At 45.8% G+C, this 26804-nt stretch overlaps 1 protein-coding gene across 3 annotated transcripts in view; it reads right to left on the bottom strand.

Annotated features, from left to right (window-relative positions):
• LOC128830798 (mitogen-activated protein kinase kinase kinase 3-like) overlaps nt 1–26804 on the bottom strand; it is a 120608-nt gene that overhangs the window by 74280 nt on the left and 19524 nt on the right. For all 3 annotated transcript variants that reach the window (XM_054016582.1, XM_054016583.1, XM_054016584.1), the window contains exon 2: nt 17288–17367. In XM_054016582.1, the coding sequence (XP_053872557.1) occupies nt 17288–17291 (4 nt within the window). In that variant the 5' untranslated portion in view covers nt 17292–17367. The remainder of the gene's footprint in view (nt 1–17287; nt 17368–26804) is intronic.

Genomic DNA, 26804 nt, shown 5'->3' with positions numbered 1-26804 from the left:
AGCTGGCGGCCGGAACCCCAGAATGGTGGCGGGCTGAGCGGGGCTGGTGGCTAGAACCCCAGACAAGGATCACACTAAATTGATAAGATCTGCATTTTAATTTTATTTTAAATGAAGCTTCTTAAATATTTTAAAAACCTTATTTACTTTAAATACAACAATAGTTTATTTATATAATATAGACAGAGACCTTCTACAAACGTTAAAATGTATTACTGGCACACGAAACCTTAAATTACAGTAAACTTTGCACACCAGTTCTAAAAGATTGCCGACCCCTGAGTTAGACCCTGAGCACGATGGCAAGACCCACCAGCCAGAAACCTGGGAAAAAATTTACTGCAGTAACTCAGAACCCTCCCCATCTAGTGTTTCATCACCGGCCATTGGAGATATTTGCTGCTAGCAGTCGCAGATCAGCTATATGCCATTGTAGGCAGTCTCACATCATACTATCCCCTCCATAAAGTTACCAACTTGAAGCCAGTTAGGTGTTTTGCCCCCAGTGCTCCCCTTGGAAGGCTGTTCCAGAACATCACTCATCTCATGGTTACAATGATTAATTTGAAGTCTAAACCTGTTGGTCATTTGATCTTGTGTCAACCTAGGCTCTTAACTTAAATCACTCTTCTCTCTCTCTCCTATTTATCCCTTTGTTATATTTAAAGAGAGTAACCATGTCTTCCCTCAGTCTTTTTTTGGTTAGGCTAAACAAGCCACGTTCCTTAAGTTTCCTCTTGTAAGGTAGGTTCTCCAGTCCTCAGATCATCCTAGCAGCCCTTCTCTGTACCTGTTCCAGTGTGAATCCATCTTTCTAAAACATGAGACACCAGAACTGCACACAGTATTCCAGAGGAGATCTCACCAATGCCTTGTGTAGAGGTACTAACATTTCCCTCTCTGCTGGAAATGCCTCGCCTGATGCATCCTAGGATTGCATTAGCCTTTTTTCATGGACACATCAATTTGGTGGCTTGTAGTCATAATGTGATCAACCAGAACCCAGGTCTTTCTCCTCCTCTGTCACTTCCAACTGATACTTCCTCATCTTATAGCAAAAATTCTTCTTGTTAGCCCCTAAGTGCATGCCCTTGCACTTTGAACTATTACATTTCATTCCATTTCTATTACTCCAGTTTTCAAAATTGTCCAGATCTTCTTGTATGATATTCTGATCCTCTTCCATACTGGCAATACCTCCCAACTTTGTGTCATCTGCAAATTTTATTAGCACTACCGCTTTTTGTGCCAATATCATTAATGAAAACGTTAAATAAAATTGGTCCCAAGAGCAATCCCCGAGGAACTCCACTAGTAGGTCTCTATCCATATCCTCAGGGTCTGTAGCACACTCCAACACTATCCCAGTAGAGCCTCTGTTAGCTTTCTTCCCCAAAGTGATTTTGGCCCAAACAGATTCCATTTTATCCATACCATCGCTTCTGATTTCTTTGCAGTCTACCTCATCGATATACAATGCTATTCTATCACCTTTACTTCCATCTTTCCTGAACAGCACATACCCTTCAATACCCATACGCCAGTCAGGACTCCACCATGTTTCTGTTACCCCTATAATGTCTGGTTTCACTTTCTGCACCAGTAGTTCTAATTCCTTCATTTTGTTACCCAGGCTGTTGCATTGGTGTACAGACATCTTAGCTGTTTCTGCTTGGCTTCACCCAGATTCCTCACCCCATAGGCACAGTCATTCTACTGTCAGTGTTGCCTACCCGACTATTAGCATCATTAGTATTGGCAATTTCCTCCTGAAAGTTCGTTCTCCTACCCTCGGTTGTTCCTTTCTCCATTGCTGTATCCTCCCTTACTTGATTTTCCTCCCACTCAACATTAGAATCAGGCATGGAGATTACATGAGCATCTCCCAACAGTCTCCTCCAAATTCCTAGTTTAGAACTCAATCAGTTGTGCCAACCTCCATCCCGAACTGGAGTCCATCCCATGAGAACAGTCTGTCTGTCTGTGAATGCCTTCCCATGGTCAAACATCCCAAAGCCCTCCTATAGCACCATTACCTGGGCCATTTGTTGATCATCATAATCTCCTCTTGCCTTTGCTCTCCTCTTCTAGGGACAGGTAAAATTCTCCTGAAGATCACCTGAGCCTCCATTTCTTTAAGCATCTTGCCCAGCCTACCATAGTCTCCCTTGATGCATTCTAGCAACAATCTAACAGTATCATTTGTTCCCACGTGAAGAACAATCAGTGGATTATTTCCCACTCCCACTAGAATCCTCTTCAGCTTCAGGTCCACATCCCAGATCTTAGCTCCCAGCAGAGAGCACACCCTTCTGTTCTCTGGATCAGCTCTGGTGACAGGCCTGTCCATTCTTCTCAGAGCTGCCTCTTCCTGGTGTTGGTGCAATTCTCCAGCCTTCCTCCTATTCTTTCTAGCAGCAAGTCCTCTTGTCTGCAGCAATAGAGAATTTTATAAATGTCCATCGAGTATTTGACAAATAGAGAATCCTCCATTTAAACGTAAGCCAGCACTGCACAATTAATCTCATTTACCCAGTCACACTGGAGGAGCAGTGTTAAATTTCAGCTTAAAAAACCCAGTCATGGAGATTGCTGCATACTGTGCTGAAACTATGGTTACCGTCAAAGCACACTTCTTCAGTGTCATTGCTTATGACTCATGAGTCACATTCTGCTGACATTCACCTTCATGCAATCCCATAAAAGGGGTCAATGGGATTACAATGATGTAACAGTGGGAAGAATGTAGCTTGGAATGTCACATGGACCACCGGTATGCGATCAGGTAATGAGAGGCCCTATTGTGATGCAGGGTTTCTGAAGCCTCTTTGAGTGTTTGTTCATTGAGGTTTGTTCATTGATGGTCTAAGCAACTTGGGATCGCTGTACAGGAAAACACTAAGGAACTACAGGCTCTTGAATGCATCTTCACCATAATCCAGGAATATGACATTTAAGGCCACATCTCTAGAGAGGTGTTGAAGGTTAAAAGTAATTTCTTCAGACAGAAAACTTCTTTCAGCTCATTTAAGTGGATTTTTATCTGAAAGTAAATAGTGTAGTGTAGCACAGAAGATATTGTGACCACCACATCTAACTGTATGGAAGAGCAAGGCAACAATCCTGTAAAACATTTATGCCCATGAATAGTGTCATTGACTTCAAGGGAATTAAAGCATAAAGTTATGCAATCACTTAAGCATTTGCTTGATGAGGATTTTAATATGGTGGAGCCCCGATTTTATGAACACCAATCTGATAAGCAACCAATTACACGTACAATTTTTCCACTACAGGAAAAACAAAATAAAAAAAATTCAACAAAACAAACACAAACACATAATGAAAGGGATTTCAATGAAGAACAAGCTGACAGGCCATTCACATTCTGATGCTTTCTACGCATTGGAAATCCCTTTGCAGTGGTTTGAAGGACAAAGAGAAAGCGGTGCAGCACCATACTGCAACTTAAGCACTGGACTTACTGTAACTGAGAAATGTTCAATTTTATGAACTTCAGTCCCCAATTAGTTTGTATAACCGTGTTGAAAACAGAGTGGGAGAATAATTTGCAAGCTCCCATCTTGACAGTCTGATAAGACAGAGGAATTTGAATTTCCTCAGGGGAAAACAGAAGACTAGTACAACTCCAATGGAGGCAATGGAATTACAGTACTCCTAATTTACCTCAGCATAAAAGAGGGGAGGCTTACACCATAATGCACAAGATGGCAGGTGTCTTAGAAATGCCTGAGGCAGAGACTTTCGAAGTTGTGTGCTGTAACGAAAGTTTTATTACATGTTTTAAAAAACACTATTATTATAGGTGCGTTCCACCCCCCTAACCACACACAGCGCCTGCCCTAACATAGCGTATAACAACTATCCTTCTCTTGACCAGGGCCTAATAATAAATCAGATGAACCCTGTGGGGTTTATCCAATGGCTTTTAAAATAAAGGCTCCAGCAGAAGAGTAGCCTCCCTCCCCTATTCCAGGCCCCCACTGTTTTTCTCCTCTTTTAATACCCAGAACCTGGGCCAATTAGGTTAGGTTATGCCCTGCACCCTTTACTTCTTCCTGTAAGCTTCCCACACCCTTGAAGAGCTAAAAGAGGATTGAGATGGATCTGTCCAGATGGATACAAGGCTCAGTTGCCCAGAAGTGCAGCCCCGCCCCCCATTCCGCAAATGCCTGTTCCACCTATATAATCTCAAAACCTTGGAAAGTCAACAATGAAGCTCTTCCTCATTCCCACTCCACAGCATACATCAGTCTCTCAACGCACGTCCCTCTTGCAGCAAACATGTAACCTTAACTCTGACCCCTAAGAACCCTGGACCAAGGTGCTTTCATGCTGCTCTCTGGTTCAGGGTTGAAATAGGCAGCTCTACATCACTCTCCAAAGCAGCTCTTGGCCTAGGGCTGAGGCCAAGGGGAGGAGTGGCCAGAGTATCAATCCCTACAGAGTTGCATAGCCTAAATAAGTTAGAGCCACCCCAGAAGCTGCTCTAACTTACATGATCCCTGGAGCAGCCAGGAGGAGGGAGGCATAAAGCCAGCTTTGCTCCTCACCTTCTCTGGGCTGAGTCTTTTGTGCTCTGCCTCCCGAGAGGCGCAGCATAGAATGTGGCCCTCTGTCCTTAAAAGACGCATTTCCTGAACACAGAAGCCTGACTCTTCCTTGCACACACACTGACTGCACCATACAGCTTACAAAACTAGTCACCCCCCTCTCCCCACACACAAACATTTCTATTTCCTCACCCTCACATTAAGACAACCCTTACACGGCAGACATAGGGCCACGGTAAAAGGAACAAAGGTGCCTCCTGCTGCACAGCAGAAGACCCTTTTTCTAAGGTTGTAGGACTAGATATTCATCCCTGCCATTGGCACTGTGGGAGCCGAAGATGCCCCCCATTTTTGAAGGTGCAGTTTTGCCCCCATAAATTAAACCCCCTTACCCCTCGCCCCAATAACTGAATTGCCAGGAAAGCGCCAGGAATACAATAGGTGGCACAAATCTGTGGGAGCAATTTACTGTGGGCACAAAATTATGCTCACATGTACGGACGTTTGGTTTGAAAACATTCAGGGGGAAAAATAATAAAATCTCTGCTGTACTGATCTCAGCAGGGAGATGACAACGCAAGTGCAGCAGACACTTTTGCTGAAACAAACCAGGACTTGAACACCAGGGCACATAAACTTGAACCCAGGTACAGGAAGTAAAAACTCTTTAATAATCCACTGGGCCCAAAAGACCCATTCAGCACCCTACTAATGCAGGTTTAGGTGATTGTAGCTCCACTCATCAAGTCTAATTCCTCCAGCCCCAGGGGCATAGCTGGCTACAACTTTGCTATGGATATTATTAGGTCACATTCATTAGGCTATCTGATTCAATACAGGGTTGCGAAATAATCCACACATATCATTGCACAGCTACATCTACTCGCTAAAGATGCCCCTTTCTGCTCAATTTACTGTTGAATATTTCAAAACAACAATTGTATACAAGGTTCAATTCTGCCTTCAGCTGCTGAGGTATTATTCCCATTAGAAGGTCAATTGCTCTCACTTACATGGATGCTACTTCAGTTATTTTTCTCTAGTTTATTATTAATAGTAGTATTAATTAGTAACTATTAATTATGGGGATGGCCTAGTGGCACTAGACTGGGACTCAGGAGATCGGGTTCTATTCCCAGCTCTGCCACTGGCCTGCTGGGTGACCTTGGGCAAGTTTTTAGATTCATAGATTCTAGGACTAGAAGGGACCTCGAGAGGTCATTGAGTCCAGTCCCCTGCCCTCATGGCAGGACCAAATACTGTCTATACCATCCCTGATAGACATTTATCTAACCTACTCTTAAATATCTTCAGAGATGGAGATTCCACAACCTCCCTAGGCAATTTATTCCCGTGTTTAACCACCCTGACAGTTACATCACCACCCTGTTCCTCAGTTTCCCCATCTGTAAAAAGGGGATTAGTGATACTTGACTTCCTTTGTAAAGCACTTTGAAATGTACAGATAAAAAGAGATAGGTATTTTTATTTAGAGAGATGAAGCTATTCACCACTTCAATACACCCACACCCACCTCAAAAATCTGTAAAATGACCTAGAGACAGTCAGATTAATGAATCTCTGTATGAAAAGCAGTAGTTATACCACAGGGCAACCCAATTTGGAATCCCTCTGCACAGAGTGAAAGTTCCAAGGAATTGAAATGAAAGGTAACCCAGCCTTCACGGCTCCAACTCAGTTAAACATTAACAGCACAGAGCGAACACCTGCCCATATTAATGCTACGCAGAGGCACACAAAGCTAGGATACAGAGGACCACTCCATGAGGATTGGAGGCATATCTAGAAACTAGGGCTGTCAAACGATTACAAAAATTGTGATTAATCGTGGGATTAATTGCACTGTTAAACAATAGAATACCATTTATTTAAATATTTTTGGATGTTTTTACATTTTCAAATATATTGATTTCAATTACAACACAGAATTCAAAATGTACAGTGCTTTCTTTTACAACTTGTGAAAGCATGGCTCCAGACCTCATCCCTCTCAGATTTTGGAAGGCACTTCAGATTCTTAAACCTTGGATTGAGTGATGTATCTATCCTTAGAAATCTCACATTGGTACCTTCTTTGTGTTTTGTCAAATCTGCAGTGAAAGTGTTCTTAAAATGAACAACATGTGTTGGGTCATCATCCGAGACTGCTATAACATAAAATATATGGCAGAATGCAGGTAAAATAGAGAGTAGGTATACAACTCTCCCTCTAGGAGTTCAGTCACAAATTGAATTAATATTTTTAAGTGAGCATCATCAGCATGGAAGCATGTCCTCTGGAATGGTGGATGAAGCATGAAGGGGCATACGAATGTTTAGCATATCTGGCATGTAAATACCAATGCCAGCTAGAAAAGTGCCATGCGAACGTCTGTTGTCACTTTCAGGTGACACTGTAAAAAAGATGCGGGCAGCATTATCTCCCGTAAATGTAAACAAACTTGTTTGTCTTAGCAATTTGCTGAACAACAAGTAGGACTGAGTGGACTTGTAGGCTCTAAAGTTTTACACTGTTTTGTTTTTGAGTGCAGTTCTGTAACAAAACAAAAAAAATCTACATTTGTAAGTTGCACTTTCACAATAAAGCGATTGCAGTACAGTATTTGTATGAGGTGAATTGAAAAATACTATTTCATTTGTCATCAAAAATAATAATATAAAGTGAGCACCAGACACAGCACTGTACACTTTGAATTCTGTGTTGTAATTGAAGTCAATATATTTGAAAATGTAGACAAACATCAAAAATATTTAATACATTTCTATTGGGATTCTATTGTTTAACAGAGTGATTAAAACTGCAATTAATTACGATTAATTTTTTTGAGTTAATGGCGTGAGTTAACTGCGATTAATCGACAGCCCTACTAGAAACACAGAAAGAAAGACTTCAAATGGCACTCAGGACTACTCTATGAAAACTAAGGGATCCTATAGGATTTACACCCTTACTTAAGTAACCTGCCGGATCAGGACTTAATGGGCAAGTTTGCATCAGTCTTTATCTTTTGTAGGTTTAAGTTAGGCCCTTCAGGCTTCTGTGGGAGCTCTGAGTGGGGGGTGAAGGCAGGATCAGGCCCTTAAGGAAGGAATGTGACAGTGAAGCAAACCTGAAAGAAGAAAATGTTTACACAGAAATATAGCTGGCTGGTTATTTTCCTGCGCTCCCTCTGATACCATTGAAGGCTTCTGTGCTCTCATAAAGGGTTCTTTCTCCCTCCCAGCCCTGCTTCCCCAAATGCTCAATGCTACAGTGAAGCCACAGTCCTGGGTCTGTAAGTTCATAATCTGTTGCCAAGGCAACGGCTGCACTGTCCCAAATACAGTATTACTGGGCTGATCTTGCATTGCTTGGGTCTCCCGGACTCCTGGTTGAAGTAAGTGGGAGTCTGGAGTGCACGAGTCATGCGGGATGACTCAGGAGTGCAGGATCTGGGAGGCAGGAAGTGCTTGTCTTAACACAAATAAATATCGTTATTTGCAAACAGGGCAAGAAAAGTTACAGGAGAAGTGGAACAAATCCTACAAATCCTCTGCACTTTTATAGCTCCTGCCACAGAAGGATCAACAAGCCCTTTACAAACAACAGGTAGGCATGGCCTCGAGTTTAAAAATGGGGAAAACGAAGCAGAGAAACATGAAGGGGTAGATTCATGCCTGCACTGTTGTGGGCTCCGATGCAGGGACAAGGGGAGGTATTTTGTGCCTGCTTTATTCATTGTCGCAGGGGCTGGTGCAGCCCCCGGCACGGACTGGAGTAACCCTCAGATTCCACCCTGCTTCTACAGCCCCTAAGGAGCTTTGCAAGGGAATGAAATCCATCAGTTGTGCTCCCCAGTCCCACCTCTACCAGCTGACCATATGCCAGCCCACCATGGAACATCCCCTGCACCCAAGAGTGGCATGGAGCTGGCAGAGCCAACTGAGAGGATCTCCTGCACCAAGAGCATTCCCTGGCAGTAGCAGAGGGAGGGATTTCTACCTGCCTGCACCCATTTTGTGCCACCTTCACGTAAGTGGCAAGGGGACATTAGGGTAATATGATGAATAACTGTTACGCTCCCTTTTTCTGCACCTGGCTCACCTCTCTGCTGAAGCACAAGGCCAGAGTTCTGCCTTTTCAGGAAGGCAGAACTACACAGAGTTCAACCTCCAAGCTATGATATGCAAAACCCTGACTGGAGGGGCTGACAGTTCCTAATCAGCTTCAAAGAGATACAATTTCTTAGTAAACAAAAACAAACATTTAGTACCTACCTACACACAAACCCCACTGTAAATAGTATTTGGAAACTTATGAATCACTATAACCAAAAGCTATTAGGCAGTAAGATGGTCAGTGTTCTTTCTATGGACTTCCCCACTTTGATGCTGTTACGCACATTTCAGTGCAAGGTTTCAGCTGAGAACACACACTTCTATACTTTAGGCTGCATAGACAGACCCACTCCTCTCTGATCTTCTCACACAGATGAGGTCTCAGTCCTACCACGTGCCTTAAAAAAAAAGATGCGTGTGTGTCACCTGGATTCTCCTGAAACCAAGGAGAATGGCAGCCTCTCAGTACCCCACCAAACACCTCAGAATCTCCACAGTGCAAAGCACCTCATGGTCAGCAGCAATTACAGTCCCTGAGCCAAAAGCCAACTCTCTCCATGGTTTCCAGTGGGCGTTAGGAAACAGCTACCTGTATACAACGCAGAAAAGGTATGGAGACAGCCCTCACAGGAGGCTCCTTTTGGTTTTATGCTGAGCAGGTCCAGCCTTAGGGAAAATGGCATCCTGGGCGAACTTGTATTTTGGTGCCCCTGGCCCTGTTGGGCACGGTACGCCTTCATTTCCCCTGGCCCCCATGGGCTCACCCCCCCCCCCCCATCACCCCTGGCCCCCTGTGAGCTCTCTGGATGGAGCACTTGTTCCTCTCTCCCCCCGCCTCACAACCAACGGGGGGGGGGGGGGAAAACGTGCGGGGGGAGCAGTATCTGTGTGTTGCCGCTCCCCCATACCTCCGCCGGAAGGAAGCAGAGAGAAATCTGGGCACCCCACACGTGTTGCCTCTACAAATTTGTGGCGTTCGCCTGCCAGCTCTGCGCTGCTGTATGGCACCCCTCCCCCCCGGACCATGGCACCCTGGGTGGTCACCAGGGGGCCCACCCCTAAGACCAGCCCTATATCTGTAACCTCCCCCTCTAAGGGTAGGTCGACACTACCCGGTAGTTCGGCGGCAAGCAAATCGAACTTCTGGGTTCGACTTATCGCGTCTTGTCTGGACGCGATAAGTCGAACCCAGAAGTGCTCGCCGTCGACTGCGGTACTCCAGCTCGGCGAGAGGAGTACCGCGAAGTCGACGGGGGAGCCTGCCTGCCGCGTCTGGACCAAGGTAAATTCGAACTAAGGTACTTCGAACTTCAGCTACGTTAGTCACGTAGCTGAAGTTGCGTATCTTAGTTCGAATTGGGGGGTTAGTGTAGACCAGGCCTCAGACTGCTCAGGTGGTGAATGGGTGGAACCTGCTAGACCAGGGGGGGCAAACTTTCTGGCCTGAGGGCCACATCAGGGTTGTGAAACTGTATGGAGAGCCAGGTAGGGAAGTCTGTGCCTCACCAAACAGCCTGGCCCCAGCCCCCTCCCACTTCCTGCCCCCTGACTGCCCCCTTCAGCCCCCCCGACCCATCCAACCCCCCCCCCCCCCCGGTCCTTGTTCCCTGACCGCCCCCTCCCGGGACCCCCTGCCCCTGACTGCCCCCCCAGGATCCCACCCCCATCCAACCCTCCTGCTCCCTGTCCCCTGACTGCCCCGATTCCTATCCACATCCCCACCCCAACAGGCCCCCCGGGACTCCCACGCCTATCCAACTGCCCCCTGACAGCCCCCCAGGATCCCCTGTCCCTTATCCAACCCCAATGCTCCCCGCCCCCTTACCATGCCACTCAAAATACCAGGACTGGCAGCCCCGCCACCTGGCCGGAGCCAGCCACACTGCCACACAGTCTAAAGCACCGGGGCAGGCCGGCGGTTCTCGCAGCCGCGCTGCCCGGCAGGAGCTCACAGCCCCGCTGCCCAGAGCGCTGGCAGCATGGCGGGCTGAGAGCTGCAGGGGAGGGTGGGGGCAGTGGGGGAGGGCCCGGGGGCTAGCCTCCCCGGCCAGGAGCTCAAGGGCCAAGCAGGATGATCTTGCAGGCCAGATGCGGCCCACGGGCCACAGTTTGCCCACCTCTGTGCTAGACTGCTTGCCTGCCACAGAAATCTATCCTCAAAGCTTCAGAAACAGCTATGAAGCATGTTCAATAACTATCACTCCCCCTCCTTGTGATGTCTCTGGGACCTTCTAACTCAGTTGCCCCTGCCCATGTGCAGTGACACAGAAGTCAAACTAAAATCCATGGAGCTAGTGAACAGGTGCAGCTAATGTGGGGGCGGGGGAACTTTTGAAAAGGAGTTCTCCAGGTGAAGGAGGAGCGATTATGTGACCCTGGGGGTAAGTTTGTTGGGGGGGGGGGGGGGGAGAGCACGTGGTTGTTACTTGACTGAAATATACCACGTGGTCTGTCTGTTTGGGGAACCACGTGCTGAGACCTAGGCAAGGCTGAGAGCTTCTTAATGAGGCTTTGACCCCTAAGCCCTTTAGCACCCATCAACCCTTAACCAGGGGGCAGGGCTACTCAGGAAGACCAGGGCTTTAAAAAGCTATCTCCTAAGCCACCAGAGGAGTTAGTGAACAGGAGCGGCTAATGGGAGTTTTGTGAGGGGGCTAGATACACTTAACATTCTTTAAACTTAAGACCAAAAACACCCCCGGATAAAAACCAAACAACAAAGGAACAAGCTGCAGGAGTAATAAGAGAATGCAGGCAGAAGTCCAGCAACAGAGTGGGGGCAGTTTATTGCATTCAATGCAGCATGTATGATTACCTGGCTCTCAGAGACCATGTACGGGCTTTGGAGACCAGAGTGGCTGAACTGGAGGAACTACAGGAGACAGAGGTACATAGAGGAGACTTTCCGGGACACAGTAGAACGGTCCCACTCCCGGTCTGACAGCCGCTGTGCTGTTAAGGAGGATGAAAGCCTTAGGGAACGAAAACATCCAACGGGAGCAGAGGGAAATGATCCCATAGTTGGGACCCTCCTTCCAGATGATGTTGTGGTATCCTCTCATACTGAGGATCTCTCTCCGGGGGAGGGAACTCCAGTTATTAGGAAGAGATGGGTAATAGTTATGGGCAATTCGATCATTAGAAACCACAGACAGCTAGGTATGCAATGACCGGGAGAACCGCATGGTAACTTGCCTGCCTGATGCAAAGGTTGTGGATCTCTTGAGCCATCTAGATAGATGTATGTGTAATGCTGGGGAGGAGCCGGTGGTCGTGGTACATGTAGGTACCATCACATAGGGAAGGATGAGAGAGAGGACCTGGAGGCCAGTTTAGGCTGCTAGGTAAGAGTTCAGGACCTCCATGGTAGCACTCTCTGAAACGCTTCTGGTTCCATGCACAGGGCCAGTTAGACAGGCGGAACTGCAGGATCTCAATGTGTGGATGAGATGATGGTGTTGGGAGGAGGGGTTTAGATTTATTAGGAACTGGAGAAACTTTTGGGAAAGGGTGAGCCTATACAGGAAGGATGGGCTCCACCTAAACCAAAATGGAACCAGATTGCTAGCACTCTGTTTGCCAGAAGCTGGGAATGGGCAACAGGGGGTGGATCACTTGATGATTACTTGTTCTGTTCATTCCCTCTGGGGCACTTGGCACTGGCCACTGTCGGGAGACAGGATACTGGGCTAGATGGACCTTTGGTCTGACCCAGTATGGCTGTTCTTATGGTCATGTGCCCTCCCCGCTGCTTCTCTCCCCCTCTTTGGGCTTGAAAACAAACAAACAAAATAAAATGCTGCAGTAGAAGTCTGTGGGTTACGCTACCTGGTGCGGAGGGGTCGTAGGGCAATGATGAATCAGGGCCTGAGTGACCTCTCCGGGGCAAGAACTGGATATAGAAATTTCTGCCCTGAGTTACACAAGTGCATTTCCAGTGCAAGCCCCCCAAGCCCTGCTCTAGCTGCTAGGCCACACTGTCTTCTTTGAAATGCCTCTGAAAGGTTAATAACTAATGATACGTCATATTTTTATTGTGCCGTCTATGCAAATATCCATTCTTCACATATCATTAGCATGGAGCTAAATGGGGCACGAACATTAAGTAATATGCCCAAGGTCACACAGTACGTACATAGCAAAGCCAAAAGAGAAACCAGATCTTCTGGCCTCACGTCCTCTGCTCTATTTACGGGGCCATGCTACTTCTTTGAAGCACCTACCCAAGGAAAATGGGGTTATGGTGAAATCTGAGTTATTGATCACATTGCAAAGACCTCATTTGTGCTAACGATCTTCCTTGTAAAGGATCTGGGGTGGTTGTTTCTTTTAAATTGAAAGGAAATCCAGGTCAAGATTTTGGAGATGTGGCTGTGTTAAACAGCACTGCTGGGATCTGATCACAATGCTCAGACCCTGGGTAAGAAGCAATGTGTTTTCTAGTTATTCTTTAAAACCCCGCCTGCTGTAGACTAAAAACCACCCACACACTATAGATTAAACATTAATCTTCCCTTCCCCTCTCTGCAGTTTCAGTGCATCCTTACCTAAATGCCTTTAGTCCAGCGACTCTCAGAGGGAAGTAAATGGGGCAGTGAAAGTAACATCTCAGCGAGGCAGTAATATATACTGCACATCCTGTACCCATCTCGCCCAAACAACTGGGCCGCTGAGACCAGAGTTATGCTCACATGGTGTTCTTGTCCACTGCAGCCTGGCAGTTCTAACGGCCTTTGTGTGGACAGCGCACCTATGTTACAATAAAGTTCATATACGCGAGAGGTGTGCACAGACCCAGGCAGACAGATCAAAGCAGCCGCAGGCACGGAACACCCAGCGGAGTGCTGAAGGCCACCGTGAAAGGGAACCCAGCCATGTTTGCACACTGAAGAGGATTTTTTCACTTCGAGGTCCCAGAAGCAGAGGCAAGGTTTTCATCCCGAGGCCAAAAGACCAAAAACATCAAGACACTTGATCACGGCCTTGGATAGACCAAGAGACTACTAACACTTGGACCACAGCTCTAAGGAGCTAATCCCAGGGTTAGCCCACACCTTTCCCTCCCCAAGATTCCAGTTAAAAGGGGACGCAGTCAAATAGCTGGCCAATTAAGACACAAAGATCATCAGAAAGTCACAACTACAGCTGGTCAAAATTTTTTGTCTTTTTTTTAATATAGCAAAGAATGAACATTTTCACTTGTCTGAATTTTTTTAAAATTAAAATGTTTGTCTCAGTTCTCCCCCCCCTGCCCCCCGCCACACACACACTAACATTTTTTACTTAAAAGCTAATGCCTTCTCCCCAACCCTATTTTTCCTGTGGGAACAAAAGGCAAAGACAAAAAGACAGAAAAAGCAAAAAAGGGGCGGGGGATGATGTTTTCTTCCCCTTTATTTCCCTTTTCCAATGGGGAAATGGGGCGGGGAGGAGAGAAAGGGAGGGAAGAAGACAAAATGAGAGGAAAAGACAAATGAAACATTTTTTCAAATTTCAACCAGCCCTGATGATTTTCAATCACTCCCAATTCTGTCCTGAGCTGGATTATACAGTGAAGATTTACAAATGAAAGGCCAATCATAATCTCCTAGGACAGTGGTTCTCAAATTTTGGTACTGGTGACCCCTTTCACATAGCAAGCCTCTGAGTGTGACCCATCCTTATAAATTAAGAACATTTTTTAATATATTTAACACCATTGTAAATGCTGGAGGCAAAGCAGGGTTTGGGATGGAGGCTGACAGCTCGCGACCCCCCCATGTAATAACCTTGCAATCCCCTGAGGGGTTCCGACCCCCAGTTTGAGAACTCCTGTCCTAGGACCTCTACTCCCCCACACTAGTTAGATCATTTTGTCATTGGTGAGCTAGCCCTTTACAAGGGTGGAGCTCAGCCTCATCTGTGCCAGGTATAACCCACCTCCCTAGGTGAAGGGAATGATTCCAGAGGTCACATATGGGAGCATGACTCAGAACCAGTCCTCCTGGGAAACACTAAGGACAGCCCGAGGTCAGTTAGAGTGTGTGACTTGCAGAAGACAAAACCTGGTTTAGATGCTTGATCTGCAGTGAACTGTTTTGATTTGGAGAAATAAAACAACCCTGGAGAAAAGGGGCTGAAATCCTGTTACTGTTAGGATTATTATTGGATGCATTTGCTGGTAAATTGTCCCACTTACACATCATTTACGAAGAGCTCTGTCCATCTTTTTCACTGAAACAGCATGCTCTTTGAAAAGAGCTTTACTGTACTTGGTTTGTTTGGGTTTTTGGAGTTACAAGCCCATAAATGACTTCAAACAAGTATTTTATCCTGAGCCAAGGAGCCCACAGCATGGCTCAGGGTTGCTTCCTCTCTCTTAATTCAATACTCTCCTTAAAACTCACTTTTCCTGGGAAGCCGTTGAGTGATTGACTGCCCAGAGACACAGATACACACATTGGTGCCACAAGAATATTGAGTGTTCTAGCTACTTCTCAGCTCCCTATAATCATTTTAGATTGCAAGCTCCTCAATGGAGATGTTGTGATTTTTCTCTACATGGAAGGTAGAGATTTCCAAGGAGACGAAGGGAGTTAGGTGATTAATGCCCCTGAAAGTGAGTGGGACCAGGTGCCCAACTCCCTTAACCATTTTTTAAAATGTCACCCATACAGCACCAAACACATGGTCAGTACGCAATGTATCAGAGTAACAAAATCATGGCTGCCTAAAACTTCACTGTGCCACTTGGAACTTCATGGCTACAGCATGAATAAAACTGGGATCATACTCCACCTCCAAAATTATAGACTCCTACTACTTGAGTGAAAGGCAGACCTCCATTAGCAATATAAGACTTAGGACACACAACTGAGCAGATTCCATCCAGTAGAGGGCAGTGATGCACATATTCACTAGCCAATTCATTACTTTTTAGAACATATAAGAACACAAGAAAGGCCGTACCGGGTCAGACCAAAGGTCCATCTAGCCCAGTATCCTGTCTACCGACAGTGGCCAATGCCAGGTGCCCCAGAGGGAGTGAACCTAACAGGTAATGATCAAGTGATCTCTCTCCTGCCATCCATCTCCATTCTCTGACAGACAGAGGCTAGGGACACCATCCCTTACCCGTCACGGCTAATAGCCATTAATGGACTTAACCACCATGAATTTATCCAGTTCTCTTTTAAACTCTGTTATAGTCCTAGCCTTCACAACCTCCTCAGGTAAGGAGTTCCACAAGTTGACTGTGTGCTGCATGAAGAACTTCCTTTTATTTGTTTTAAACCTGCTGCCTATTAATTTCATTTGATGACCCCTACTTCTTGTATTATAGGAATAAGTAAATAACTTTTCCTTATCCACTTTCTCCACATCACTCATGATTTTATATACCTCTATCATATCCCCCCTTAGTCTCCTCTTTTCCAAGCTGAAGAGTCCTAGCCTCTTTAACCTCTCCTCATATGGGACCCGTTCCAAACCCTTAATCATTTTAGTTGCCCTTTTCTGAACCTTTTCTAGTGCCAGTAGATCTTTAGCATTACAATAGGGCAGTGGTTCCCAAACTGGGGTTCGTGAAATGTTACAGGGGGTTCTCAGGAAAAAAAATTCCCTAATGGCGGACAGAGCTGTCCCTAGGGACCCCGGCCAGCACGGGGCCAGCAGCCCGAAGCCCCTGGACTTCCAAGAGCTAAGCAGATCAAAGCAAGTATATCTATCACACTGAGGAGATTTAAACTTCAAGACTCCTTATAAGAAATGGAGGTGGATATTTTGTGCTGTTTTTAAAATGAAATAGGCAGCTAGTGTTGTTTTTAAAATTATTATGAAGAACAAGTTTAAGCTTTGTTGTAATGTGCGTTGTTTGCCTGGACTGCTCAAGACCTGAATGCTTGTGTAGGAGGAACTCTGAGTTGGCTTCTTAAATATCTTCATGCTGTTTCACAACTGATACTCCTTGATGAAACATAGGACCCTTGTTTTATAAACAGGCTTATTCAAAGTGATACAAGCTACGAAAGAGAGATCTTGGAAGAGTGTTGCCATTTTCATAATGTAATAAAAATATTGTAATGATAAATAATAATTAATAATAAATAGTGTGTAATAAGCATGTCATAAAAACAAATTTTATATTTCCAAGAGCACTGCTTTTATAATTTATACTCAGGTAAAGGGGAAAAATCCCTGGAAATATTCATTTTTAGGAGCGGGTTCACGAGATTTGACATTTTCGTGAAAGGGGTTCACAGGTTGTTAAAGTTTGGGAACCACTGCAATAGGGCCTCGAGGCCCCATCTGACATCAGGGCTCCATTGTGCTAGGTGTCGTACAGGTATATAGCAAGAAAGTTCCCTGCCCCAAGAGCTTGCATTATAAACTGAGGCACAGCTGAAGTGACTTGCCCACAATACCACAAAGACACCAAGAGCAGTGTTTCACTTGGGACTCTTTTCTTGACTGGAAGGCAAGAGAACAAACCAATTTAATGCTGATCAAAGCTATTTCTGCAGATTCTCCTGCTCTGGGCTGTTTTGTCAGGTTCACCAAGCCACAGTAACGTATTAGAGAGAGGCTCAATTGCTCCAGTGGGACCCACTTCTTACCCATGTCTGCATTTACATCAGGCCTCCATTCCACCGGTCACGGACACTCACACCTCGACCTCCACTCACAAGTGTCCACCCTGCAATAATAATACAGACAATTTACAGGTGTACTCCAACACAGCTATCGATGCAAATATTTGATTGGATCGCTCTTTATCAAACGGGTTTCCTTTTTTGCCCTGTTTATGCAGGCAATTTATTTTGATAGGAATCGGACAAGCAGTCTAGACTCCTCTGCCCTCCCCAGAGGTATAGTCTCAACTTTGTACACAAACTTTAGCTACTCACCTTGTTGTGTCTCCATTTCCCCATCTGTAAAATGGACATAATGATACCTACCCACTTTGTAACATACTTCTCATCCACAGGCCTCAAGGCAACCCTCTTCCACCGAGTGTAGACTACCTATCTATTGTAACATAAGAGCACCTCACCATATTGAATGTAGTTATCCTCACAACATCCCTGAGAGGTACACGTGTCTGAGAGACACAGACGAAATAACTGGGAAGGACTCTATGACAGAGCAGGGAACTGGACTCGGGTCTCCCAGGTCCTAGCCTATTGGCTTAACCACTGGACCATCCTCCCCTATTACAGCTGCCTCCTCCTAGGGGGGGAAGCCAGAATACGAGCAGCTGATTGTATGTGGAGGGAAATTGTACCAGAGAACACACAGTTTTAAAAGCAGTCCCAGATTCCCTCTCCCAATATCTCTCCCCTCCACCCATCTCCAGTTGTCCCCAAACCCTCTCAGACAAATACAGAGCTTGATGTTTTTTAAATCCAGCATGTAGCATTCGCTCAGAGCTGGAACAAATGCATAGGACTAGCTCTGTTCACAGCAGTAAGCCCTGAGAATTTTACAGAGGGCAAGACCGAACCCATAGGGCAAAATTCTGCTCCTGTTATGGCAACGGCAAACTTCCTACAGACCAAGTGGAAGTAGATCAGGTACACAGGTGTCTAAAGCCATGCTTCTAAGTCCATAGACACCATTTACACACCTAATTTTTAGATGCACTTAGCACCCAGGTAGCTCCCACTGAAGTCAACTGATATGTACCCAAACTTCACTGGGAGCTGCTGGATTTAGGGACATAACCTGAGGTACCTATTTCTTAATTTAAAAAAATCTTGGCCAGAGGCTTTAGCCCTTGATAGCTTGATAAAATATGCAAGAGAGACTTCCATTTAATCAGCATCTCACTAAATATACAGAAGAGGTTTTTTTCCAGGGATCTGATCCTGCAGTCCTTGCACAGGTAACACTTCCATTAAAGTCAATGGGAGGTTTGAGTGTCGGGCAACAGACAATTATTTTGGATCCTTACGCATCATCTATTAGGAAAGATGCTCCACCAGTAACACAAAGGAGCTTTGAAAGCTCCCAGAGCATCAAGTTGATTAAAAAAAGCTATAAAAATCACAATTCCTAAAAGAACCATGAAAGATACAGGAGTGACTTCAAGATCTGGCCTAAAAATAATTCAAAAACATCTGAGTCTTTGGACCTTCATGCTGGCAAGCACTAGGATATTTACCCAACCTATTTGGAGAGAAACAAGCAGGAAGGGAGACAGATAAGAAACCAGCAAAATACTCTGAAATTTACATGGGTCACTACATGTGTTATTCCTTTGCTGTTGTTGCTTCCTATCTGAGCAACAGCCCTGTTTAATCTGAGATTATAAAGCCACCGAGGACCGCATGTTCTATAACCTTTCAAGACAGACGTAAGTGAGGGACATGGAAAAGCTTAATATCTCTACCAGAGAATAATGAACTGGTCTCAGATAAATGGACCTGCCTTAGGGCCTGCTCCAATTCCCATTGAATTCAATGGAAAGACTCAAACTGACTTCAATGGGATTCGGATTCACTTCTTAGCTGGAAAGGGGCAAAAACTGACCGACTTCTTTTTTGCTTTTGTTTGCAAAGTCCATGTCACACTTTCAGAAATGAAGGTGTGCACCTAGTTGGTGCACACAAGTACCACAATTGCATGTACAGCATTATCATCTGTCTGAATGGGCAGCTAGACACACACCTGGACACCTGCCCATGAAAATACGCAATTTGTACAACACCTGCGCATGCAAGTCACTCATACAGATGCATGCCTGAAAATGCGATCCTGTGACCTTTCACTTTGAGAAATTACATACATGTTTTATATAGTCTTTCCTCTAATACAAACCATCAAGCTCCCACAGTTTATTTCTCACAAGCAACCCTACAATAACAAGCCAGCATCCACGTGCAATGGAGTAAATAGCAATGCAAACATATATGGGTTTCGTGTTTTCTATATCAACATTTTTTAACTATGAAAATGGATGCCCTTAGAATTGGATTGCTAATTCTGCTTTTTTGCTAGATTCCCAGCAAGACAAATTAGCTGTCCCAGTTGAGGAGCGCCCGATCCCTGTTTTTTAACACAATATTGCTATTTTACAGTGGCCTTTTACATCTCTCTCCTATTCCAATGTATCTCAGTGAAATATAACAGCATTTCCCTAGACTTCTCACCAGAGTCCCTTGTTAGAGCTTTCAAGTGCTGGCAGGTTACACAAAGTCAGTGAGCATTTGGAATAGACCCCGGTTTCCTGACTCCCACTCCACCGTTCTGACGGCCAGTGAATGCTTCCTGCACTGTAAATCTCTTACAGCACACCTGACAAACTACTGGCCTGTAACCCAGCCTTGGAGAAATGCCTCCTGCCAAAGCAACAGCAGCGTGAACTCTGCCCTCCTTCAGCTCAGGGAAAGGTCAGCTTTTCAGCGACCCTGTTGTCGTAAACCACCATCCTTCAGCCCCTAGTGTAATATGTGAGGGTCTGATTCAGCTCTGAGTGTAAACCAGAAGTAACTTCACAATGGTGGTACAATGGCTTAGATGCAGCAACAATGGATTTGCACTGTAGCTGACATCACAATCTTGACCATTTTGCACGCCCAGTGCTTGACTTTGCAAGGGGCTGGATGTCTCCTACGAGGGGACAAGCACCATCAATTTCCACTGAGGCCTATGGGAGAAGGTGGCACTCCGTATACTCCAGGATCAGGGCCCTACTGAACATCAAACTAGTGCGTGTTGCAATAGCGTGCCACTTGCATCTCTCTTACCAACACTTTCCCACTCACCCTTGTTTATTTAGATCATCAGCTCTTCAGGGCTGGGACTATCTCTTCTTGGAGGGTGGGGATGGAGCATGCACCAAGTACATAGAGGCCTCAAACTACAAATAATTATTTACTGTACCACTGAATGCAGACCACAGATTTCCATGAGGAGCTTCACCCTCTTTTTCCATGCTGACCTTAGCCCGTGTATACGCTGAGACGGTGTAATTAACCAACATACAAATCACTGGTCCGTCCCCCCGCAAAATGTGGCTTAGTTAGAAAACCACCCTAACTAATCTTGCTAAAATTGGGACTTTCCTTGTTTTTCAAGCAGCAGGGAGCAACATATTGGGCCTGGAGAGCTTAACAAGCAATAGGAGTCAAGCGGAAAAAACTCTCCCCTTTTAAAGAGTCAACAGCATTAACTTTCCGCAAGTTTCCGGGCGACCTGCCAGGATGCTGGAGTTTTGAATACTACGGAACTGTTAAAAATATTATTGTAAATCTTATTTTCACAAGCTTTGGGGGCCAGGGTTGGGGCAGCATTCAAAACAGCAGCAATGAATGGAGAAATGGTGCTAACTTTAAAATCTTACCACACGTATGTATATTTATATAACCTGCAGGATTGGCTTGAAAGAAAGTCAAACAATGAAAAGTATAACAATACTGCAGACTCCAAAGCCCGAAGGGACCAGTGCACTCATCTAGACTGACCTCCTGTGTAACACAGGCCATAGAACGTCCCTGAAAGTTTCCTAGAGCAGATCTTTTAGAAAAACATCCAATCTTGATTTTAAAATGGCCCGGGATGGTGAATCCACCACAACCCTTGTAAATTGTTCTAGTGGTTAATTACCTTCCCTGTCAATAATTTCTCTCTTTCCAGCCGGGTACCTATAACATTCTAGTTTTGTTCTACAAACTACAGTGCACACAGCCTCATGGAAATGCAGCCATCTCTGGGGTGGAGGGCAGCAGCCCGGTGCACAGCAGGTTGTGCTACACTGGGGGGAGGGAGTACATTTTGGCAAAGCTCACTGGTGCAAATTCCTACACTCATGGAACATGCTGCTCATGTTTTCCAAAGCAGCTTCCAGATGGGTGAGCCCAAAATGATGCACCTGTATTTTTGAGCATGGAGTTATGGGCTTTTGGGGGTTGTAGGTCTGTGTTTTCTTCAGCACTGAACATTTGCATGCAAACTGAGCCCAGTCTTGCAAGCCTCTCATGAGCAAACCCACGGACCTCTGTGGGATTCACACAAGTAAGAATTATTTGCCTGACTCAGGGTTACAAGATAAAGCACTTTAGTTGGGCTCGCAGATCAGGTTGCTAAGCAATACACATGCAGCCTGCTTGCACCAGGGCAGCCTACTTGCTTGTATTTAACCATGCAGACTCTTAGCTACAGGGAAGTACTAGGGTGACCAGACAGCAACTGTGAAAAATCGGGACAGGGGGTGGGGGGGTAATAGTGTATATAAGAAAAAGACCCCAAAATCGGGACTGTCCCTATAAAATCGGGACATCTGGTCACCCTAGAGAAGTACACACGACAAAATTTCAAATGTGCTACTTCGGATGGACTGATGCTTTGTTTTAAAAATGACGCGTTTCAAATGACACACACATTGCAGCTGCATGGGACTCCATCTACCTCCAAAGAACGTTGCAACCCAACCAGGAATCAAAGCTATGGCTTCAGTGACTCAGATGGAGAAACCCAATACATAAACCACCCTGCTGACTACTTCACACTATGAGCATAAAGTGAGAGCTTGAACAGGCAACAATAAAAAAAAAAAAGGACATCATATCACCTTCCAATGATTTGGAAAAGGACATGATTTAAAATCCACCACCTGCATGCATATTTATAAGAGAAGTAGTAGAAACTGTTCCAATAAATTATGTTCAGTCTGAATTTCCTCTGATGCTAGTGTAACTCCATTAACTTTGATGGAATAGTTAGTAATATACACACTAGTGTATGAGACAGCTCTTGTTGTTCCAGAGAGATCAGCAATTTCTGGAAACGTGAGCCACACGTAACAAAAGGCAGAACGGGTATCAGAGGGGTAGCCGTGTCAGTCTGGATCTGTAAAAAGCAACAGAGAGTCCTGTGGCACCTTTAAGACTAACAGATGTATTGGAGCATAAGCTTTCGTGGGTGAATGCCCACTGCCTGAATGCCTGCATCCGACGAAGTGGGCATTCACCCACGAAAGCTTATGCTCCAATACATCTGTTAGTCTTAAAGGTGCCACAGGACTCTCTGTTGCTTTTTCCAAAAGGCAGAACCCGTCTCTAGATTCATCAGGACTGAAAAATTCCAGGGACCTCTCAGGTCAAGGCTAATGGAAAACAAAAAGGTTCAAATAAACTAAGGCAAGTGACGTTTCAGGCCACAGGTCTGACACATGCTGGGCTTTCTGCTTGCATTATACCGTCCATAACATACAGTTTAGCTCTCAGTGTTCTTTAGTTTGTTACATAGAAAGGGCTACACCGAATGGCCAACCAAACGGAACAAATTATACACTTAAGTGGGACTCATAAAAAGGCTGCTTCTAAAAAGCAGATCAATTATGCACACTTTAAATGCTGCTTTCTATCAGGCATTAAAGTGACTAGGCATAAATGAACCAGTTCCTCAGGTGTAACCTGGCACAGCTCCTTTGACAGCAACCGAGTTGTCTGTTTACACCAGTTGAGTATCTGGAAGATTTGTAATTGGCTCAGAAAGGGAACGTCTCTTCTCAGGAGGAAAGCCTAATGCCGATGAAAAATGCTGCTCTGGTTTGGGGTTTTTTGCTTTCACATAGGGCCAGATTGTGCCTTCAGATGAGTATTTGTGTAGATGGCATAGAAGGGGCACAGTGCAGATGTGAGCTACACCAGTGGAAATTGAGAGCATCCCCACTGATTTTAATGGAGGCACTTCCGGCTAAGGCTGACTGAAAAAAAGATATGGCGATCCATGCAATATGGGGCTTTATGAGCCTCATTTGATACCCGCTGAAATCCGTGGAAAGACTCCCATAGATCTGAATGGGATCAGGCTCCATGAACACCCAGAACACGGGTGTAACATGGCTGTGGGGGATGAACTCTGCTATGAGTGTGGAAAGCTGCAGTTTGCACTTGCTGAAATTCCAAAGTGGTCTTATTATTTCTTCAGTAGCGCCTAGAAGTCCCAGTGTCACGGATCGGGGCCCCCATTGTACTAGATGATGTACAAACACTATCTCTGCCCTGAAGAGCTTATAACTTAGGTCAGTGGGTCTCAGCCGTTTCCATAAGTGACTATGTTACAACAGAAGAGTTTTGAGTCCAAAAAGTACAAGACCTGCCTCCCCCACCCCCATCTCACCATAAGGAAAAGAGGGGTGATGGTGACTCCCTGAAACCTGTTTGTGTGCTGGGGGTGAAGAGTTGGGGGGTGTCAATCCTCATTAAAGACAAGAGGCACTTGGCAATTAAGGAACAATATGGCCTCAGCAGTAGTTGCTCTCAGTTAACATCAGATACCGAAAGTTGTTTGCTATCTCACAAGATCAGTGCGTTTGTTAACTGACCCACTTTCTCTTCCCTTCTTCCGTATCTTGCTGACAGCACGCTGAGGAAAAGCTCAAATATTGCAAGCAATTTCTCAGGCCAGCCATCATCCTTTATTAACACAGTCGTCCTTCATCAACACCCTCCTCCCCCTAGATCAATAGTCCCTCTTGGTGGCATCTCATTTTGTATCTTACAACAGCAACCTTTTTAAGTGAGCTACAGTTCAATTCCCTAGTCTGTTCAGATTGGGCTGATCACCACGTACCTTTCTAATTGACTGGGGAGGTCAAACAGGTCAGACTGTTCGCAACTGCGTCTTGTCCAGCACACTTTAAAAAAGACACTGCCATGAGTCAGATGGGTGAGGTTTTTTTTTTTTTTTTTTTTCATTCTTTCTTGCAAAACAAGGAAAAACACTTCATGACAGAGATGCTGATCAATAGATCATTACCAAAAGACAGGCATGATTCTTCTCGTGTTTGCAATATCAACTGTAGCGGAGTTAATCCAGATTTACATTAAAGTAAATGAGAGAAAAATCATTTGTTAAATGCTGAAGGTAAAAATGTGGTGTATTTTGCTCGTAGGACTCTGTTCTTGCATGCTGCATCTTTAAATCTCTAAGTATTAGGGTTGCCAACGTTCTAACTGCACAAAATCAAACACCCTTGTCCCGGTCCCTGCCCCACCCCTTCCCTGAGGCCCCACCCCCTGGTCACTCCATCCCCCCTCCCTCTGTTGCTCGCTCTCCTCCACCCTCACTCAATCGCTCATGGGAGGGAGTACGGGCTCTGGGCTGGGGGTGTGGGCTCTGGGGTGGGGCCAGGAATGTAGGATTTGGGGTGCAGAAGGTGGCTCCAGGCTGGGGTCAAGGGGTTCGTGTGGGAGGGGATTCCCGAGCTGGGGCAGGGGGTTCAGGATGCAGGCACCTGGCAGCGCTCACCTCGGGAAGCTCCCCAGAAGTGGCAACATGTCCCTCGGCTCCTAGGCGGAGGTGTGGCCATGCGGTTCTGCACACTATCTCCACCCGCAGGCACCGTTCCCACACCTCCCATTGGCCGCAGCTCCCATTGGCTGGGAACCATGGAGTCAGGGCTCGGGGTGGAGGCAGCGCACAGAGCCCTGCGTGGCCGCCCCTGCGCCTAGGAGCCAAGGGACACGTTGCCGTTTCCGGTGAGCCCAAGGGAGCTGGGTAGGGAGCCTGCCAGCCCCCCGCCAACCAGACTTTTAATGGCCCAGTCAGCAGTGCTGACCAGAGCTACCAGATGGTAGCTTTTCGACCGGATTTTAAACCGGACACCTGGCAATGCTATTAAGTATTCTGCTGTCTGCTGAGATGGACAACTACGCTGCGTGCTCATCCCATCACAGATTACTATAGAAGACACACAGATTCTGCTCTTTCATCAAGACTATTTTTTGTTCTCCTCTTGACCTAAAACTAACACCATTCAGTCTCAAAGTATCAGTTTGCTTTTGGTATATGAAGAAACATACCAAAAATATGCCATACGTGATTAACCAACAAGCCTGGGTGGAACTGTGGAACACGCAAGCACGACCCAATAGACACGTACAGTACATTAACACAGCGTGGACTACAAGTTACGAAGAGAAAAGAACATGCTTTGACCCACTACTGTACATATCCCAGTGGTCTATCAGAATGGAAGGTTACAGGCCAAGGAGGCAACACATGTCTCAGAAGTGGCCATACCAAACACCCAACCATTCTAGACACTATTGGGAACTATCAGGGTCCATGGCAACTTTACCTACTGAGAGGTTTTGAAACTCTAGGGAGGGCAGGAAACCTAGTCTAGCAATCGTCACACTGTCCATTGCCATCCATCCCAAGATGCTTTGCTTTACAAATATGAATGAAAAGCCTCCTAACATCCCTATGGAGATTGTGCTCTCCATTTTACAGATGGGTAAACAAGGAGAGGCCCAGAAGCGAGTAGGCATTTGGGTTGCACCCATTTTTGAGTGCCCGACTGGAGAATCCCTAGGGACTGCTTGTCAGAGGCACTCAGCCCCACAGCTCCCACTAACTTCAGCAAGAGTTGTAAGCGCTCGGCATTTTGACCAAGGGAGTCTCAAGCAGAGCATGCGAAAAATTCAGGCACCCAAAATCGGGAGCTGCTTTTGAAAACTACGGCCTGTGACTCACGCGAGGCCATCTAGGCAATCCGTGGCAATGCCAGGAACAGAACACAGATAATACATAGCACATTTCATCCAGATATCTCTGTGTTCTGATAAAAGGGCGCAAGGATTGTTAGCCCCACTTTAATGATGGGGGACACTGATGCCCAGCGGGATTAAGGGACTTGCCCGAAGTCAGACAGGGAATCCATAGCACAGCCACGAATGAAAACTGAGCCCCAGTCTACTGACCACACTTCTCTGGGGTAGCAGATCTACTGAGGTAGTATCTAAACACCACATCAGCCTCAATGAATTTATTCTCACAAAAGCCCTGTGATGGAAGGAGTATTATTATCTCCATTTTACGGCCAGGCAATTTAGGAACAGGGTAGATTAAAAACGATTTGCCCGAGGACAGTGCACTAGAGGTGCGGAACAGAACCTAACTCTCCTGTAAAGGAAGGATGGTCCTGTGGTTAGTAGACTCAGGAGACCTAGGTTCAACTCCCTGTTCTGCCACAGACTTTCCGTGTGATTTAGGCAAGACACTTGACCACTCTGTGCCTCAGGTCCTCACCTATATAATGGTGATAACAGCACTGCCCTGCCTCATAAGGGTGCGGTGAGGATCAATATATTAAAGAGTGGGAGGTGCTCAGATACTACAGTC

This window comes from Malaclemys terrapin, chromosome 2 (genome assembly GCF_027887155.1).
Source record: "Malaclemys terrapin pileata isolate rMalTer1 chromosome 2, rMalTer1.hap1, whole genome shotgun sequence".
Taxonomy (NCBI): Eukaryota; Metazoa; Chordata; order Testudines; family Emydidae; genus Malaclemys; species Malaclemys terrapin.
This window is presented reverse-complemented; position numbering and strand designations above follow the sequence as displayed.